At 35.9% G+C, this 19975-nt stretch overlaps 2 protein-coding genes across 8 annotated transcripts in view; one reads left to right on the forward strand and one right to left on the reverse strand.

Annotated features, from left to right (window-relative positions):
• Positions 1-19975, forward strand: part of LOC133517238 (uncharacterized) — a 44820-nt gene that overhangs the window by 11835 nt on the left and 13010 nt on the right. For both annotated transcript variants that reach the window (XM_061850458.1, XM_061850466.1), the window contains exon 4: positions 18162-18296. In XM_061850458.1, the coding sequence (XP_061706442.1) occupies positions 18162-18296 (135 nt within the window). The remainder of the gene's footprint in view (positions 1-18161; positions 18297-19975) is intronic.
• Positions 897-16417, reverse strand: LOC133517254 (uncharacterized). 6 transcript variants are annotated; one of them, XM_061850503.1, is made up of 4 exons: positions 15107-16417; positions 7263-7427; positions 1805-1945; positions 897-1147 (listed from the first exon to the last, which is right to left on the reverse strand). In XM_061850503.1, exons 2-4 carry the CDS (start codon positions 7397-7399, stop codon positions 1021-1023), a joined length of 405 nt encoding a protein of 134 aa, XP_061706487.1. In that variant the 5' UTR covers positions 7400-7427; positions 15107-16417; the 3' UTR covers positions 897-1020. The 6 variants fall into 6 exon arrangements, with proteins under 6 accessions (XP_061706487.1, XP_061706494.1, XP_061706462.1 ...); XM_061850510.1 differs by lacking the exon at positions 15107-16417 and adding an exon at positions 13914-14062 and having other exon boundaries at positions 897-1132; XM_061850478.1 differs by lacking the exon at positions 15107-16417 and adding an exon at positions 13914-14062.

The following is a 19975-nucleotide window of genomic DNA, read 5'->3' on the forward strand; positions in this document are numbered from 1 at the left end:
GACGGAGTAAACAGTCGAGTACGTTTGTATGGAGAAATGAACATTCTTGTTGCTTCTTAATAGCTGATTTTTAAAGGAAAATCTAAAATAAATTATATCAATGCGTGAATTAGCGCTCTTGCAGCGGACTCACAACTAATCCTTAGCAAGTAGTTACAAAAAAAATACAGGCTGCTGGAGTAGGCAGAATATCTAGGGACCTTTTCTTTTAACGTAACCTTTTTAGTATATGATGCTAATGTTATGTTATTTACCTGTATTAATCATAATTAATAGCCACCTTAGTAACCATATGTTCCCTATAAAAATGCGGTGATATTTTTGAATTGAATAAAACAATAATAATAGATCATTACCTAGACTAAACTATCTACAGTAAATAAATAATTAACGGCCAAACTTTGACCCCCTTATTCATAAACGTCAACTAAAGTTACGATGCCGCTAATCATCGTTTGTCCCTTTCCGACGTATTGGTATGATGAAAAGGGACAAACGATGATTAGCAGCATCGTAACTTTAGTACACGTTTATGAATAAGCGGGTTAGTACTTAGTAGTAGTTATAAAGTACAATTACAATTCACTTATTTTAATAAAAAAAGTCAGCTAAAAATAAGCAAGTAAGATTGTATTAGGTAGGTATTTAAAATTGCTTATATTAATTACCAAAATGTTTGAAAACGTGTGATGACTTAACCTTTGTTACAACACTCAGTGAAATCGATCCGTCTTGAAATAAGAGTAGGTATTGGTACATATGTAGGTAAGCTACCTACTCGTAGAAGAAATAAAATGATGTTATCGGTCAGGCTATCGCTGTGCGGCTAAATTGGATGAAAGATAGAGCAAAAGCAACGAGTTAGCTGTAAAGTGGATCAATCAATTAAACGAAAGTTTTCTTCATTTAGCCAGCTGTTGTATTGACCAATATTTAAGCCAGTCTATAAATAGATAGATGAAAGCATTCCCGAGGTAGAAAATTACGTAGTTACTAATTGAGTGTCAAGTTATACTCGTATTAATGCTTGGTGATTTTCGGTCCAGTATAGTTTTTATCTTCCCAGGCATCAGGAAGCCTCAGAGGGGGTTTCGAGAGCCACGAAGTGTAAATTTCTAACTGGCAGTCGGGCCTGAAAAATATGAATCTGCGTCATTACGTCGTCTGTTCAACTAGTAATCAACTCGTAGGTAGGTATACTTATACTTACATATATCGTCTCAACCTTATCACAGTTTATCATAGAATTGCTTCCAGAATATATTGAATAGAAATATATAGGATTAACATTCGTTAGAACAGCATCACAATAAAGAACTTCACGTTCGTTTTAGGTTGGAAATTTCTAACTAGTAGATAATAAATATAAGCCATTTCAAATAGCTGTGTTGCTGTAAGTGGGTATTTTTTTTTCATGAAGAGTCTTCATAAGGAATATAATTTCAGCCCCGTATATTTAACGTTGGCACACGGAACTCATTTCCCATCTAATCTTAGCCTCGATGCAAAATGTCCTTTCCGTAAAGTAGAGGCTTGGATAGGGTACACATTCGCGTCGTGATGCCGAGCGAGATGTTTTCAAAAGGATTCTTTTATGTGAAACTTGAAAGCGTGCCTTACTTTGACAGACATCGATTAAAAACCTCGTTGGCACTGCTTACTTACTTAGTCTTCAGTTGAAATTTTGCGAGCGCTTTAAAACTGAGCTACTTTGTTTGATATGTTAATGCATTAAAGTACCTATTGCGAAAGGATTACTCATTAAATGATATCAAAACTGACTAAATAAATCATAATGACGAACTTGGCCGCGAGCCAGCCGATGATGCCGGTGGAAGTGACTGGGACTGGTTTCAGTGTCTTGATCGTTTCTTCTTTCGACGCGACGTGGGGCAGGGCCGCCTGTACTTCCTTTTTAGCGGCCTCCGCTTCTGCCTGGGCTTGGCTAGAGTTTGACAGAATCTACAGTTACTTATTGTTCCACAAAAACATATTTATATGCATTTACCGAGTTAAGGCATTATAATTTTTTTTTTAGTTCATGTTTTATGAGTTTTATGACGTCTTATTTTCGCACTTACGTCATTTAATTAAGAAGATCAGTTTTTTAGAGTTTCGTAGTCATCTAGAGACCCTTATAGTTTCGCCATGCCCGTTTGTTCTGTCCGTCTGTCTGAGGTTGTTCCGTGATCGTTAGTGCTAGAATCGTGTATTGCGAGAGAACGGTAAAATAAAAACTACAAAAAAAATGTTTTTAGGGTACCTCACATACATTTTTTTTTCTTTAACCCCATAAGTTTGGGATGTTGTTGGATAGGTCTTTAAACGAATAAGGATGTCCAAAAAAAAGCGAAACAAAAGCTTAATAAATACTTTCAATTAAAACTATAGCGAACATGATCGGTCCAGTCGTTTTTGAGCTAGTACTTATTGCATAAAATCTTCTCTTCTTAGTAAAAAGACGTACAAAGCGCTGCAAAGGTACTACCTTATGCTTGTAATGTACCTACATGATACTTACTTACGAATAGCCCCGTTTGGCCTATTTTGACAGAATGGCAACTACGAAACTCTACACTGATCATGGCCCGACACACTGGGCTGAAATTCGGCTGTCATTGACATAGAAACCAAAATTGTTTTTTATTGAATTAGATTATGCCTAGCATTGTTATAGTACCATTTGAATTTGGGACAATTTGGTATTAAGAGTATCGAATAAAAATATATGGACAGGAACAAAAAATCAATTTATTTCAAAAACCGCAAATCAAACAGTAATATCCTCGTAGATGGTTATTTGTAAGTACTACGAATTTTTTGTGATTTTTTGCCATACTAGGTACATATTTCCGTCACGTCACGAGTGCTTTTTTTTTTAATCGTTAACGATTACAACACTCAGTGAAATCGGTTTTATAACAATTAGGTAGTTGTTTGTATGGAAAAGTGGTAAAAACCGATATTGACTTTTTTTATTGAAATGGATCTTCCCCATCATTTTTATGCTAAACTATGCGACACAGTGTGACGTACTCTCGGCCGATTTTTTAACTCTTTAATGGCTCAACAGATCATATTCAAAAAATAAACTTTAATAAGTAGGTAAGTACTTTCCACGAAAATTATTTTATAAACTTTATTTTCTGAATTATTTGCACGCCCGATTTAAAAGTTAGAGGGGGATCACACAATATTTTCAATGCAATTATTTCCAAAAGTCTTTAATGAATCAAAAAGTTAATTTTACTTGAACTTAAAATTTTATTTTTCTTTTTTAACTTGTAATGTAAAATGTTATAAATTTTAACTTCTATTAAACTAAGTAGTGGCTTACAAAATACACCTACGTTCCAAATTTCGTTAAAACATATCTTATTATAGTTTCTAAGTAGGCTATATATGACATACATGCAGACGGACAGATGGACGTGACGAAACTACGAAGGGTTCCGTTTTTGCCAATTGGGCTACGGAACCCTAAATACGGGTGGTACTTAATCCAACTATTTATATTTGCTATTCAGTGATAAGTGATAGAGTATGGTTGAATGCACTAAGGCGTTCAATCCTCCGTTTCTACTCTTTTCTGATACTTACATATAATGTGCAATAAATTTTCAATTAATAAATCTGGTAGTCTTCTGGGTGCATCTAATTAGACGTTGAATGAAATCTCATGATCATGATTCATGAGAACCTAGCCTCCTTCGCAGTTTCGCACGTCGTTTTACACGCCATAGCCATTTGACATTGACATTGAAACCACAATAACATTGCCAGCTACCTACCTACTACCTAGGTCTGTTTATGATAGTCAATTTAATTTCCGTACTGAACACTTCCACTTAGATGTCGCCCCCCTCACGGCGCAGCGTGGGCGGATAAATAGATGCACCTACACCTAGTCAACTATGTGTACTTAAAAGAACATCTACAAAGCTAATCTTATTCCTGCTAATACAAAGCGAAGAAGACTTATGCAACTGGTTCTAATAGGGTTAAGTCGGCGATCATGTTGTTAGTTCAACTTGCCAGTTCGCCTCATGTGCGAACTGAGTGTTGTGTGCGCATCGCGAGTTGACGAAGCATACGTGGCTTGACATCTACTTGGAATATGGCCAGTAGGATGATCTAACGTTAGACATTGGCATTCACCATTATTAATAACGCGCTTAGGGTTTCGTGTATCATTAAATTATTATACTTCCTCATAAAGCCACCCAGAGAGGGTATTAGGTAATTATTTTGGCTATAACTCGCTTCAATATGCTGAATTCAGTCACCTAACAAGTTTAATGTTAAATATCTAACTACTGTAAATATCCAAAAATCGAGTAAATATTTTCCATTGTGTTACCTAAATATATGTAGCTGTGGCCTACCTACCAGATACATAAATATTACTTAATGTCTTTTTGCAAACGAATTCAATTTAAATGGAAAATGTACCTGATATTTTAAAACACAATTGATATTTACTTAAATGAAAAATAAGCTGCTATGCTAGTTATATACTTATGTATAACTTTTTCTCACACGAAAAAGTGGTATCGTAAAGTATGAGAATAACCCGGGTGTCGAAGGCACCTGGAAGGGTGGCAGCGGCCTTAGAAGCAATTGTGGGGTGTTCATGCAATCTAGGCCATCTATGGGTGCGGTCGCCTAGAATTTTTGTATAAATACTATGTAAGTTACAAAAAAAATTTGGCGAAACTAATTACTCCATCAGATGGTATAGAAAATATCATTTCTAATTGTAATTATTGTTAAGTAGGGCGCATTTTCCGGGTAACCGACAAATTGACATGTTAAATAGTAACATTTTGCTTAAGAATAAAATACACAAACTACATATATATTTAAATGAGTTTCATGGCTCTTCCGTAGACATTGTTCTCATGAGTTCACACTTGATATAAGAGACGCGTAACGTGTGATGCGTGTCATACTTGTATACCTACCAACTTAATGAGTATTTTTTGTTAAGTGTTATTGTCAAATTACATGAAATTGTTACGTGTGGCAAACTATGTCATCTAAATAACAATGGTATTATTGAAATTAGGTAAAAGAATGCTTGACGGGCAAGTTTTTTTAATAAACTCATACAGTGAGTTTGTAAAGCATATTTGGACTCGAACCCGCGGCTTGGTCCTGTCGATTCGGCGCGCCCCAAATTTCTCGCCCCACGCTAAAGGCTCTCTGCCCTACTTTAGATGTGCCGATGATAATTTAGTCTGCATTGTGAGGGGCTTTTATTGTGATGCGTAACAATATTAGCAATTCTTTGGCAAGCAGCATTTGATTTGACTTACGAGTAGGTATAGGCAGTGTTGGCCGAAACGTTACATACTATTACAAATTGAACCGTAAACGGTAACCGTCCGTTACGGTTCAATTTGTAATGGTTCATGATTAATTGCAATTAACGTTCGGCCAACGCTGGGTATAGGAATATACCGTATATTTAATATAATTTGAACAACATTTTTAAATAACATCTCTCTACTTTACTCTACCATTAGGAGTTAAAAAAATAGAAATATCAAACGAATCTAAATTTTGATACTTAATTTTCTTCTGGGAAATAATTAATTATGATTGGGATGGGGGTAGAGGTAGATGCCTATGTTTCATCAAAACTATGTTTTGTAGTAAAAAAGTTATCAATCCGCAATTATTGTTATTAACTATATTACACGCAAATAACAAATAAGTACCTATGTAACTGCACATAATTAGACATTAAAACACTCGTGTGGACTTTACAAAAAATCACTTCGTTTGTTTCTTAAACCCACACTCGTATTTTAATGCCTTTCATTATGTAGCATTCACAAACTACTAATATGGAATCGTAAGTAATGCAACTGATCTCGGCTGGAAAGAGCTGGAAGCAGCCAAGTAACAAATAGGCAATGGTCCCCAATGAGGGATAAGAGGGATATCATCATCATCAACAAGTAACGCAGTGAATTATTGGCATACCTAATACCTAAGTATATGATTGATGTATATCCACTTTCGTGTTTCTGCAAGATGGGTCTTGAAGCAAAGAGTACGGTACCATCCTCGTTTTTAGGCTTATTAGAAAACTACGTTTGTTGTAGGTATTTATTTCAACCATTAAGGGAAAATTAAAATAAATGTACTAGTTTCCATCATTACTTAGATGACTTAGATCAATTACCTATATGCTTAAGTAAAAGGCATTACAAGAAGTGTTATACTTAATCGTTTCCTAGAAATTGCACCTGCATTGGGGTAACTTCAAAACGGGGTAATTTTGGAAATAACAATAGTTATTTGTTTTACAAGGGGGCAAAGTTGTTGTTCAACCGCTAGTGCTAATATTGATGCCCGAGCAAGCGAAAGATTCCAAAATTGAATTCATGAAGTGGAATATTGAATTCATGAGGTTGAACTGTAAGTGTTAATTGTATGCTACAAATAAATAAATAAATATTGAGCATCGCCAAGGTTTCAAGGCACGAGGGTTAAACAAACTTTGCCTCCAAATGAAACACAAAAATTTACACCACACCAACGCGACGAAAATATTAACTATGAAATACAAAAAAATCAAATGTAAATAAACGTAATAAAAAAAATATCATTCTATATCATTAGGTAATTTAAAAGTAAATTCTACCAGCGAACATAAGGAAGCAACTCAAAATTTGCATCTGTATACCTTGCCTCACATCATGTGGATAAAATGCAACTTTCCCATTCGTTTTTAAACAATAAATCTCGTGTTGCGAAAAATAAATCTCGTGTTTACTACACTACAAGCAGTTCCTGCTAGCAATAGTGCAGTACGTACGAATACATATTCGTAGTATTCGTACGTATTGAATTATGTGCTTCTGGTTTAGTAGACATTAGTGAATTTCAAAATTACTACGATTACGAAGTTACCCCAAATGCACCTTATGCATGTCAAAATGGCACGGGGAGGTACATTTTTTTAAAAGGGGTATTTAAATAGTACATTTTGGGTACCATAATATGATACGCTTTTTGGTTATGTACTTATGTTTATTTAGGTACTCGTACATCCGCCGTCCTAATTTTCACTAAATTACAATAGTCAAATCTACATTTAACTGTAGGCTTTGTCATAATTCTACTTATAAATATTTACTAAGTCTACTAGATAATATGTCCAACGCAGGCTTCGTCAAAGTATACTAAGCATACTTCTCTGTACCCTCCGGGCATCTAAAATAACTAAACTAAACGTGCTTAGTGCTTACATCCTTTCGTCGAGCAGCCAAGCCCAGCGCTTGAACCACTGCTTGCGGCACATGTCCTGCTTCTTCCACTGCGCCCGCATCTGGAACGCCTCCGTATTGGGGTCGAACTTCAAAGCGCGGGGGGCTTCCTTCGCCATGATGCTTCTTATGAATCAAATAAATATACTGAAAATAATAATGAGTAAGTCGTAAATGGTTCGAATCATGGTAAGGGCATTTATTTGCGTGTTTATCACAAATATTCTTTCCTGAGATATGGATCTTTTTTTAATGTAAGTATATAAGTAATAATATATAACTGTATGTTATATACTTATCATTGTCTAGTACCAAAACACAAAACTTATTGAGCGTACTGTAGGTCTATAAGTCCTAAAATTGTCCTGTAATATGAATCCCATCAAACACACTTTCATGTAAAATGTTGCCAAGACGAAACCATAAGGCTCGCTCTGTCAAAAAGTGATTAGATCTCTTGTAGAGCCAAGCTTCTAACTCTACTTGTAGTCCTTGTAGAGTCATTCCAGATGTAACTTGGCTTGGCTAACCTAACCTAACCTAACCTAACTTCACAAACTTGTTGCTTTTTTTTTTTTTATACTACGCTGGTGGCAAACAAGCATACGGCCCGCCTGATGGTAAGCAGTCTCCGTAGCCTATGCACGCCTGCAACTCCAGAGGAGTTACATGCGCGTTGCCTCCCCCCCGTCCCCCTCGTTGAGCTCTGGCAACCTTACTCACCGGCAGGAACACAACACTATGAGTAGGGTCTAGTGTTATTTGGCTGCGGTTTTCTGTAAGGTTCTTCCCCAGTTGGGCTCTGCTCTAGATCTGGAATGACATCCGCTGTGCTGTGCCCTACCACACAAAGCGATATGACATTCACAATTTCCATACCTCTCTTTTGGACGTAGTTTAAGGACTTACCCAGGTCCGGGTTGCTTGGCCGTTTCGTTACTACAAGAACTGGTGTATAACAGAAAAGCATGGCAAGCAGGCATGTGATGGTAGCGAAACGGCCAAGCCACATATTTTGACTAAGGTGTAGAGTTTGTGAAGCTAACTTTACACCCTAAGGCTTGTAGAGTTAGAAGCTTGGCTCTACAAGAGATCTAATAACTTATTGACAGTGCGAGCCTTATGGAGTCTTGGCAACATTTTACATGAGAATTTTTTGATGGGATTTCACTTCTTTTTGTAAGTTGCTTATGACAATATTCCATCCCTTAATTTAAAGTGTTGGGGGTGATTTACTATAAAAAATCCTGAAACTATTCTATACCCTTTCCCATAACAAAAAATATTTACATACCAAGATATAACTAGATCGGTTAAGAGGCTGTCAATACCTAAAGTGCGCCCACTGTCTATTTGTATCGGAGTAAATGAGATAGCACTGTCGCATGTTACTGGGCCTGGGCAAGGGAATAATAAGAAAAATATTTGAATAAAAAAAGTGGATTATTAGTGTAATATTTAACTCGACCAAGGTTTAGATATAAATGTTTTGAAATTGTGATTTTAATTGCAGAGCCATAAGTCAAAACAATAAAGACATAAAACCGTTTAATTGTGATTTTAAGACCAATCTTTGCAATTATTTTCTATCGAGCTGATTTCGTTCAATCGTGTATCGAGTAAGACCACGGTCTTTGAAATATAATTAATATGAACATATATTTTTCTTACTGGACTAAAACAAATAGTCTTTCTTAAAAAACTGTTTAAGTAACATCCATTTCAAGGACATTGGGTGTTGACAGCCTCTTAATGATTCCCCATACAAAATTTCACCCTCCTTTTCTTCCCTTTAGGGGCTAAAAATATTAAGATTTTTAATGTTTTTGTTGTGTGTGTTTCTACTATCCTACATACCAAATTTCAGCTTCCTAGGACTTCAGGTCAGGAATTAGTGACGAGATCGGGGTTTTTTAGGTATTAATAAAATCTAAAGTATGAGAGCTATGCAATTGAAATATGCTTAATTAGTCCACTATTGACATTATATTCCGTGAATATTGTTAATCTGGGATAATCCAAACCCAAGTTATGAGATTTAAAAAAAAACGACGAAGTGCTTCGAGAAAAGGTAGGTAGTGCCCTCGCGCTTCGCTTTGCTCGTCTTGGCTTACATTTATTAATTATTATATTAAATACCAATTCTTTTATTTATTTCTGGCTTACTTATTTATAAATTAGTAAGTTTTTTTAAAGCGTCTGTAATACATGACACTGCCTTAGTTTTGAGATAAAAAAAAATGTAACATTTATTGAAAACGCTCAATTACCGAATGCACATTTTTCTGATTATGGATGAGTGTAATGTTTATAAACTAAGCCTACCTACCTACTGGCATATAAATATAACGCTATTGAATTCCCGTGAGAAAAATACGTATGCCTACTCTCGTCATTGCAGTACCGTTCGTTAAAAGGCACCTTAAATGGAAAGGCCTTGTAAATTTTCTTTTCTTATCAATTAATTTCTGTAACTGGGAAGTGAATCATATAGTTTATTAGCCACGAACTCCACGCGTATAAGTCAGAAAGGTTCACCACAGCACAGCACATTCTGTCTATCTCTCACAGTCAAAAAGAAGACGCACGTACCTAAAGGTAGGTACTGTGACGATGACGCGAGAAAGAAACGCTGATTAAATTATTGTGCCTTGCCTCCTGCCTATTAGATACTGTGCATTTGTAAATTTAAAAATAACTTTAAGTAATTTAACTATATAAACTCACTAGTAAGTACTTAATTTAGCCTCTGATAAATTGCCCCACCCCGGTTTAGAGGAGTACCCGAAATAGGTATACTCCGTTTCTTTTAAGATTTGAATTTTTCTAACCTCAAAAGAAATGGTAATTAAGTAACTGTATCTTCCGAAAAGTTTGATATAGTACAGGTACCTATTCCTAAAATAATCACATGAATACAAACCGGCTAGCATGACTTCCGTTTTCGCGTTCTAAGTGCATGGAGTCGCGCGCATGCGCGTGCCCAGTGTGATCACAAGTTTTAAGTCAGATCAAAAGTCATCCATTTTTGCGTGATTTAATCACAAACATAAATAGGTATCGTATCACATTTACTGGTATGCTTTATCTTCAGATAAGGAGCTCCACGTCCTTTGTAAATGTAAGCAGCGCAAGAGCGCATAACAAACATTATTAAGTAGCTTTCCATTAGCCACCAGTCTATCACTCTGTTACGGACAAAATAGTGTTAAAATTACGTGACCGCCTTAAAAGGCTCTGGATTCGACTATTAGAAAGTAATGAAAATCGGTCAACTGCACTTACGGGTCTTACAACGATGAACGCTATTGAATCACAACAGAATAGGTACCTACTTCGTAAGAAAGGAATACCCTCCATCTAAAAATAACAATAAAAAACCGGACAAAGGCGAGTCGAACTCGCGCACCGAGGGTTCGGTACAAAATTAACTTATTTTTTACAAACTCTTTTTTTCCCTGTAAGTACTTGTAGTGTAAGACGATATTTCTTACCAAATTGAATAGTTCTATGTCAACAGTAGGTACAGTCACATCTGACAATATCGATACAAAAAATGTGCCAAAAATATGTATACACGTAATACCTTCCTATGTGTGTACCTTAATATATGGGCAATTAAGTCGTGTATACATATTTTTGTATCGATATTTTTAGACGTGACCATATCTATGAAGAGACCTATGGAGAGTGTCGAAACGAAACATACGTTTTTTGCGGCATAAACGACCGTATATTTTTTTACGTTAACTTTTTTTTAATACCAAGTCGGTGGCAAACAAGCATACGGCCCGCCTGGTTGTAAGCAGTCACCGTAGCCTATGGACGCCTGCAACTCCAGAGGTGTTACGTGCGCGTTGCCGACCCTTTAAAAACCTGTACACTCATTTTAACTTAGCTTAGAAGTTAATAGCATCAGGCGTTACTTTGCGGAAATCCATGCTAATTAAAGCAAGAAATATTACTTTGCTAATCCGCGAGAAAATAACGTGCTAGTTAATCAGTGCTAACCCGTTTATACTTACTTGCGTATTTTTACATGCAATTAATGTTCCCACCCTCCCACCGCAATAATAAATACGTAAATAAATATAACAATCCACCACCAAAAGTACAAAACTCGACACGTCTTTCGCCTCTCTACGAGGCATCCTCAGGAAATGCTGGAGATGTGTCGAGTTTTTTACTTTTGGTAGTAGATTGTTATATTTATTTGCGTATTTATTATTGCGGTGGGAGGGTGGGAACATTAATTGCATGTAAAAATACGCAAGTAAGTATAACGGGTTAGCACTGATTGACTAGCACGATATTTTCACGCGGATTAGCAAAGTAATATTTCTTGCTTTAATTAGCTTAGAAGTTTGATTTTTTCACAGCTTCAAGAGAGTGTAAGCCTGAATGGTTTTAATTTCAACTCGATACCTACCTCCACGCGTTCTCGAAATAAAGAATCTTGCTTGACAGACATACGGACGGACGGACATCAAAGTGATCCTTTTCCGTTTTTGCCTTTAGACGTATGCAACCCTAAAAAACACTATTTTTCCGCAAAAATTCAACAACGACGTTATTCCCTGAATCCCTAACGCATAGAACTTCATTTTAAAGCTCACTAGGTTTATCAAGTTTGCGCTTTATACATATGATTCGCTCAGTGAGTAGAGTGATGTGATAAATATACACCTATTCGTTTATTTTATTTTCATTATTTTTATTTATTCATTATCATCAACAATACAAGATTGTGTTTGAAATGCATTTAGTTACAATAACATTTTGAATAAATATAACAAAAATCACACAACTTTTTAGACTAAATACTAGTAACACATTTTAGGACAACATTCACGTTATACGTAATGAGATCACATAAGGCATCTATGAACTACTTGTATACTAACTAAACTAAATTTGTATTAAATAGTTTATCCAAGCTATAAAAGCAACCTCTTAAAAAATATTGCTTCAGTTTTTGCTTAAAGAGATTTGCTTTGAAATATTTTTTAAATAGTGAGGCAGTTTATTAAATTAACAGCTTGATATCTCACACAGTGCTCCTCAAGTTTTGAAGTAGGGCGAAAACGTATTTTCAAATTTTGAGTGCGTGTGAGCAAACGCATTTCCTCTTCTTCATGTGTTTCAAATGTTTGCTTGTGTTTGACTAGTTCCGTAACCAATATATGAACATATAAGCAAGGCACTGTAAGAATACCAAGTTTAAGGAAATATTTCGTACAAGAGACCCACGGTGGAATGCGAAATATAGTCCTTATAGCCCTTTTTTGAGCGGTTAGAGCTCTGTTTACGTTATATCTGAAACTGTTACCCCAGAACATAATGTTATAGCGCAATTTCTATTCAATTAGAGCATGATATACTATTGTTTGTTGGTCTACATTAATTTCGTCACTGAGGCTTCTCAAGGCGAAGCACGCTGGTAACCCAGTAAAGTCCAGTTTAACTTTGAGTCGAGACGTATGCCAAGAAACTTAACATTTTCAACTATCTATAGTGGATCCGTCCATAACGATGTGTGAAGTCAGTTTTTCTGGAGTTTTGTTTAAATAACTTAAATCTTGTCTGTGGTCTGTGATCAAACAGAGATTATTAATTGTAAACTATTGCTGGAAGGTGTTTATAGGGCGATAATCTGCTCCGAGCAGCGTGAGAGCCATTTGAAGAAGTAATTTATATACGTTTTTGGCCGCTTTTATTCAAAAAAAATACCAAAGTGCGATTGCAGTGGTCATCGTTAAGGTATGAGTTGAAATTAAGTTTACTAATAAGCTCACACTCACATTTATTAGTGCTGCCGTATACCTACGATATTACCACACAGTAGGCGCTCGGTATTCCGGTAGTCCGACACCCTCAGTAATCCGGCAATTAGCGACACGGGTGACCCACTCCATAATCCGGCAATTTACACAGCTGAACGCCGGATTAAGTCGTTGCATTTGATTAGTCGAATTTATTTTTCATATAATATTTTTATTTCCCATACTAATCCAATAAGCCGGCAGTTCCAACAATCTGGCATAGAGAGAATATATCAGGTGCCGGAATACCCAGCGCATCATCATAAATAATCCTGCAAAATGTCTGAAACACCTAAATCTATTTACAAAATACATTACTACCTCATTTTATTACCTACTAAATGATAGCTACTTAAGAGGTCAATATATTAATATTAGTCAATAATCCTACAAATAACGAGCTAAGATTTACAAGTCTTGTGTATTGGGTTATCATCCAAAACAGATTGAGATAATACGCATGATGATGACTATATTTCTCTATCTTGTTTTTATAGTTTTTATCCCCAAGTTAACAGTGTGCAACTTCGATTATGATGGATATTATGGAAATAAAAATGATAAATGATGACGATTAGGATAGATCACTGTCTATGATCGTAATATGATAAGATTCATATACTAGCCGTGTCTTCTCTAACCTCAACATTGGCAGAATCATCAACACCTTGATTAAGCCATAACACGTAAAATTAATTGATTGAATTAGGATAGATGAGTGGCACATTAGGAATCGGAATATTTTAATCTCCAGCTCAAGCCTTAAGTAATATAATTCTAAAATGAAATGTATAGGAAAGTGCCAGCTTACATGCGAATATGTATTATAATCAATATTTAGGTATATTAACAACAGTTTTATCACTAATTTGTAGAATAGAGTAATTTGAAAATAGGCACCACATGAACACAGCAAAACTAACCAAAAATGACATACCTAACCTATCTAACTAGACGTCAAAATGACATAATTTTACAATAATCCTTTTACTGCAACAGGAGTTTGAAGCACCTTCAAGTTTCTCATATACTTAAAGGGATAGTTAGTCTTAGTGCTCTGCCTATCCTGTCACAAATTTGTGTCTTTATTGTGTAATACAAACTGTGTCTGTGTTACTTTAAACGTCAAACTTCTATGAAATTATGACGTTTAAATAACACTTGCGCAGTCTGTGCTATCAAAATCGCTGCCAACTTAGTGTAACTCTACATGCTACTTACTTAATTACTCTTTGGTGTCGCGTTAACGGACCAAACGAAGAGCTATCGACTTGACCCTAATGTACGTTCAGCGAAATACCTATAATGATTTCTGAGATCTTTTTATATTCGTAGCAACGTAGCATGTGCTATATCAAAGAGTAAAGTAAGTATACAGGAAGTAGTAGGTCAAAGAGTAAAGTGGTAGTAGGTACATATGTGGTTGTCAAAGGGTAACTTAAGTAACCTGAAGATGGCCCAGTTCCTAATATGGCCCGCTTTCAAAATTTTATACTTACAACCGTTCGAATGATTTTAAATTTATATATTATTCTTAATTTTTGTATATGGTTTTATTTTATGTTAAACTTATCAATTATTTGCATGTCGTGTCTTCGACTGAATACTGATACTTACATGTAAAACCTTTTCTGTTACCTAACATCTTGTACCATACTACGTATTCTGGTAAATAAAGAAATTCTATTCTATTCTATTTGATAGATTACGTTTTGCTTAGCCCAAGATGGCCCACCATCCAATTATGACCAAAAAGTATATTATAAGAGATTGATTGCTGAAGAAACGAATTTAATACGTTCATTTTAATGCATAATATATGATGATATAATAGAGAGCTTTTCAGTCGAGTACCGTGTTTGATGTACGAGATTTAAAAGCTATCAGTAATGTATACAATATTTTTTCTACGAGTAAATAATAATTCAAATCTAAATCTAAAATCATACAGGTAAACAAGCCAAAAATATACAGCTATTTAAGATACGCGAGCAGCCGCGATACCTTCATACTCGTACGCGCCCCGGCCGCCGGGACCCGACGGGGTGGTCAACGATACCTTTTCGTAACTCATGAGGCCCTGGTACTTGGTCCTTGCTAAATTAAATTTTTAGACAGTTTTTTCTCGATTTTGGCCACGATAGCCTATGGAAACTAACAAGTGATGGTAAGCGGTTTTCGTAGTCTATCGTTGTTGCTATATTAAGGGTGTCACATGTGCGTTTATGACTTATGAAGCAATTGTTTCTACTATACAACCTAAAATAAATAATTAATTTGAGCTATCGTTTTGTTTCATCCTCTTGACCGCGGCGAGCTATGATTGGTCCCTTTCATTATAGTTGACTAAACCGTTTCGAAATGAATATTATAGTTGAGTAGCCCATACATGAAAAGTACCCAATTACAGATTAGTATACGAAATCTTAATTCAACCATTACAGTCGACGAGTAGAAAAAAAAAATTCGGTTTCGATAGCGTCAAGAAATTGGTTGCTTAAAGTTAGGCCATGATAAGCTCCTATGTTCCTAAAAAGGCCCACATTCGAGGTTTTCAAAAATGATTATTTTCTTTAAGAAATTTTATTTTATTTGTTAACTTTTATGTTGAGTTTATTTGCAAATAAACAAGGAATATTTCGATATAGTTTGATTTCAGAAATATTTTTTGTATATTTGATTTATTTAAGTAATGTAAAAAATTTGCCTTACAAGGCGCAGGTACCACTGAGAGTTGTGGTTGAGATTCAAGATGGCTAAGACGTCTCGTGAATATTTTTTTGTGTTTTGCTCATTCATGTAGTTTAAAGTGTAATATCGATAGCTTATTATGCAGTGAACTATCGTGGAAGTGTGCAACTAATGAAAAACTAATCTTGAAACGCGTTTAACCATGTTTTTTTTTTGACATTGGCAAAATCATCATAGATTTGGTGGAAGCCATATTTTAAAAGAAGAAGGTACATAGGATACACCGTGTTGTTATTGAATTACGTTAATTTCGGGGTATCGGTAAGTTCGTTCAAACAAAAAAAAAACATTTTGAAAATATGTATATATTTTTTTTGTATTTTCACTTTTATAAAAAGGTAGTTCCAATTCCAATATCTTACAGAGTTCAGTCAGACGTAGGGCTGCCATTTCGCATGCTCGAATTTCGCCAAACCCGGACAAAGATTAAAAAAAACCCAGACATTAGGCGTCAATCGCATTTTGTCCCCGGACGAGTCAGAAAATAATATTTTTAAAAACAACACTTTTAATTTTACATGTAGTTTTAATGTGCTTCCTTACATGAAAAATGTTCCGGACACTTCTTGACACCCCCCCCCCCCCCCCCCTCCGGACGGCCTCCAAACTAGGACAAATCCGGGAAAACCCGGACGGATGGCAGCCCTAGTCAGACGAGATGTACGTTCAACGGGCCATTATAAGGTTTACGACTGGTCAGTAAACGCCCCGTAGGTACGCGTTCTTCTCTCACTCTCACTGAGCGTAAGCGTGTGCGTGCTCGGGACCGCGGATTTCAAAGTTTTGTATTTTAATTTGTTGTAAGTTGTAACAAAAACAGTAGTCGATGAGTTGACTCAAGAATAAAATTTCATATTTTTAGAAGCACTATTCATATTTTTAGCTGTTGTGGATAAATTGTTACAAATTATTAAAGTGCGTTTTAGACCAATGTTCGTGATTTCGCGGTTCGGTGTGGTCGTCCGTAGACACTTCTACTTCGGTTGCCTGAATGCACGTCTCTTCACGGCTCGGAGCGATAGGAATACTCCTATTTAGCGGCTCGCATGCCCTTGTGGTGCCCTTGTCGATATTGGGTTCCCTCTTTTCAAATAGGTTCCCCCAATACTAGTAGACTATCAAGTTTATTGAGCAAGATCAGTTATTTGTGTGATATTAATATTATATATATATATATATATATATACAGTATTGTATAATTTTATTGCTCTAATAAAACCCTGCAAGGAAAACCGGGTGTAAAAAGAATCAAATTCATAGGGCCCAATCATAGGCCTTAACCTAACCTATAAATTACATTCACCTTCTGTTAATTTCTTGACTCAAATTGGACCTCGGAAATAATAAAAATAACTGCACAGCTCTGCCCCGGCACGCATAACAGCCGTAACGACTAACAAAAAATTAAAAAAATTGCTGCGCGAAGTACGATAAACAATTGAATGAGTTTAACGGCCTCATAACTACACAACTGGAGGACCTAAGGTTCGAATCCCGGTAAGGGCATTTATTTGTGTGTTACAAATATATATCCTAGTAGGTAGTGACCCTGCCTATGAAACCGATGGCCCCGGGTTCAAATCCTGGTAAGAGTATTTATTTGTGTGATGGGCACGGATATTTGTTCCTGAGTCATGGGTGTTTTCTATGTATTTAAGTATTTATATATTATACATACCGTTGGCTAAGTACCCACAACACAAGCCTTATTGAGCTTACTGTGGGACTTACAAGGAAAGGTACCCTTCAAGCAACTTGCTAGTTAATGGCTGGTTGGAGTTGGAGTATATGTGAAAGAGTAGGAAAAAATAATGAACACGTGTTTTGTTATATATGCTTAAACTCAAGTTTTCCTAAAAAATACCCGTCTTTATGTATATCTTTAGCGATAAGATATTATAAAACTTCGAATGACGATTTTTTAAGGAAAAAATGAAATTCAGCCGATATAACAAAACACGTGCTCATTATTTTTTCCTGCTCTCAAATATATACACAAACCAGCCATTAACTAGCAAGTTGCTTGAGCATCACTTTCTATAGGAGTTAAAAGATTTAGTAATTTTTTAGTACTTTGGAGGATAATTTCTCCCAATAGGTTGAGTTTGGGCAGCTAAAAAAATACGTGTCCGTTATTTTAGACTACTCTATAACATATATAAATATAAATCAAATCGGAACCGGACAGTTGGGTACCTTTCCTTGGTAGTCAACTTGTGTAATAATAGTAATAAAGCCCTATAATATTTATTAATTATTATATTTATTTATATTGTGGTCTAGTACGCACATCGTCTGTTGTCTGCAGGGTATCATTCGGGAGCTCTAAGGGGTCTATGGTGGAGACCCTGATCTACGAAAGTCCCCTTCAAGAGGAGCCCGAAAGCAGTCCCCCGCCAAAGTTGCAGGAGACCGCGTTTCCCTACACCCCAGTGGAGGACGAGTAAGTACAACAATAATAAATATACTTCACAGATATAGAGGTAAAAAAGTCTGTAATGTGGCAGGGTCACATTTAAACGGACCTTGCCTCTTATTGAACGAGCTAAATAAACTACCCGCCTTTTTATATCTGTATTAATTTGAAAGGTCGGGTAGTCTAACTTGTACGCGAGATATTGTCGCATACAGCAGTCTTAAGGTCCGTCCAGACAGGATGATCAAATTGACCAATAGGATCAGATTGTTTTCAGTAATTGCGTTGCACAAATGTGGGCACCCGCCAAACATGATTTTGAAGTTGCTTGAAAACCTAAACATAAACAAACAATTTGTTTATCGCACAATTAATAGATACAATAGTACTCAGAGCTTCGACGACCGCAAGCGGTCTGGAAGCCCACGAACCTGCTCTAATAAAGGCAGTGAAGGCGAGAATTGCCAGAAACCCCGTCCGGAAGCAAAAGTTGTTGGCAATACAGATGTCTGTGAAGAGAAGCTCCCTAAAAAAAGTTATCAATGAAGACCTTGGACTACACGTTTACCGCAGACGAAAAGGTCATTTGCTTAATGGACGATTAAAGACTATGAGGCTAGAGAGAAGTCGCGTGCTATTGAAGCGGTACGCACAAAATGGCCACCGAAAAATACTATTTACAGATGAAAAAAAAAATTACCATTGAAGAATGTTGTAACCGCCAGAATGACAGAGTGTATGCAAAAAACAGTCGAGAGGCGAATGCGGCTGTAATATATGTTGTAAATTATTTTGGCAATACATTTTTCGTCAGTCGCGACACATGTCCCATGTGGTGTCAAGTAGCGGTACTGATAAATCCACTACTACTTTGCGTTAGATGTCGACTACGATATAACTCGCGTTTTGGTAAGAAAACTGATGTATGGAGTTACCACTCCTTCTTTACTTCTATTTCTCTATGATTATCACGTAGGCCGCCAGAAGGTATAAATGTTAAAAGATGATGCCGTGCGAACTAACCATAATGTCGATATTACATGTAATGATGTTAAGAGTGATGTCAGACTTTTCAACAAATCACATGCGTTTTTTAATACATACATAGCCGACTAAGTTAGTGCACCAAATTCAATCAATGCAATTTGTTGCAACGTGTAGAGAGACCTTAAGTCAAGTCAACCTGTCGCTATTGCATAACGTTGTCGTCCAGTTATCGAATGAATAACGTTTACTTTGGTTATAATCCAATCTCTTTTAAACAGTGCATTATTGTAGGATGAATGATTTTCGAGTCTGTCTATGCTTTTTGTAGGACCGTAATTATGTATGTCAATTTCTAAAGCACGTCCTACATCATCAACGCCTTGATATTGTATACAATATATTTGGACAGCTGTGGTGAAGCAATTTTTATAATCATACAAATACAACATAAGTACTTTATTTAATAAAATGCACAAGGTTTATGATATTAGAAATGATGCCTCCCGGTAAGCAGTGTTGCCTGTGTTGGGAGACACCGCTCTTCCTTAGCTCTTATATTGCATTCCTTTGAAGTTTTATAGTGCTAAATTTGGTATCTACCATGTTAATAATTATAATATTTATGATCTTATAGAAATAATCTTAAAGTTCATATTTATCATTATTTATAATTATCTGTCCACATATCGCATGTGTAAAAGAGCTGTCCTTTGGTAGCT

This window comes from Cydia pomonella, chromosome 1 (assembly GCF_033807575.1).
Source record: "Cydia pomonella isolate Wapato2018A chromosome 1, ilCydPomo1, whole genome shotgun sequence".
Taxonomy (NCBI): Eukaryota; Metazoa; Arthropoda; class Insecta; order Lepidoptera; family Tortricidae; genus Cydia; species Cydia pomonella.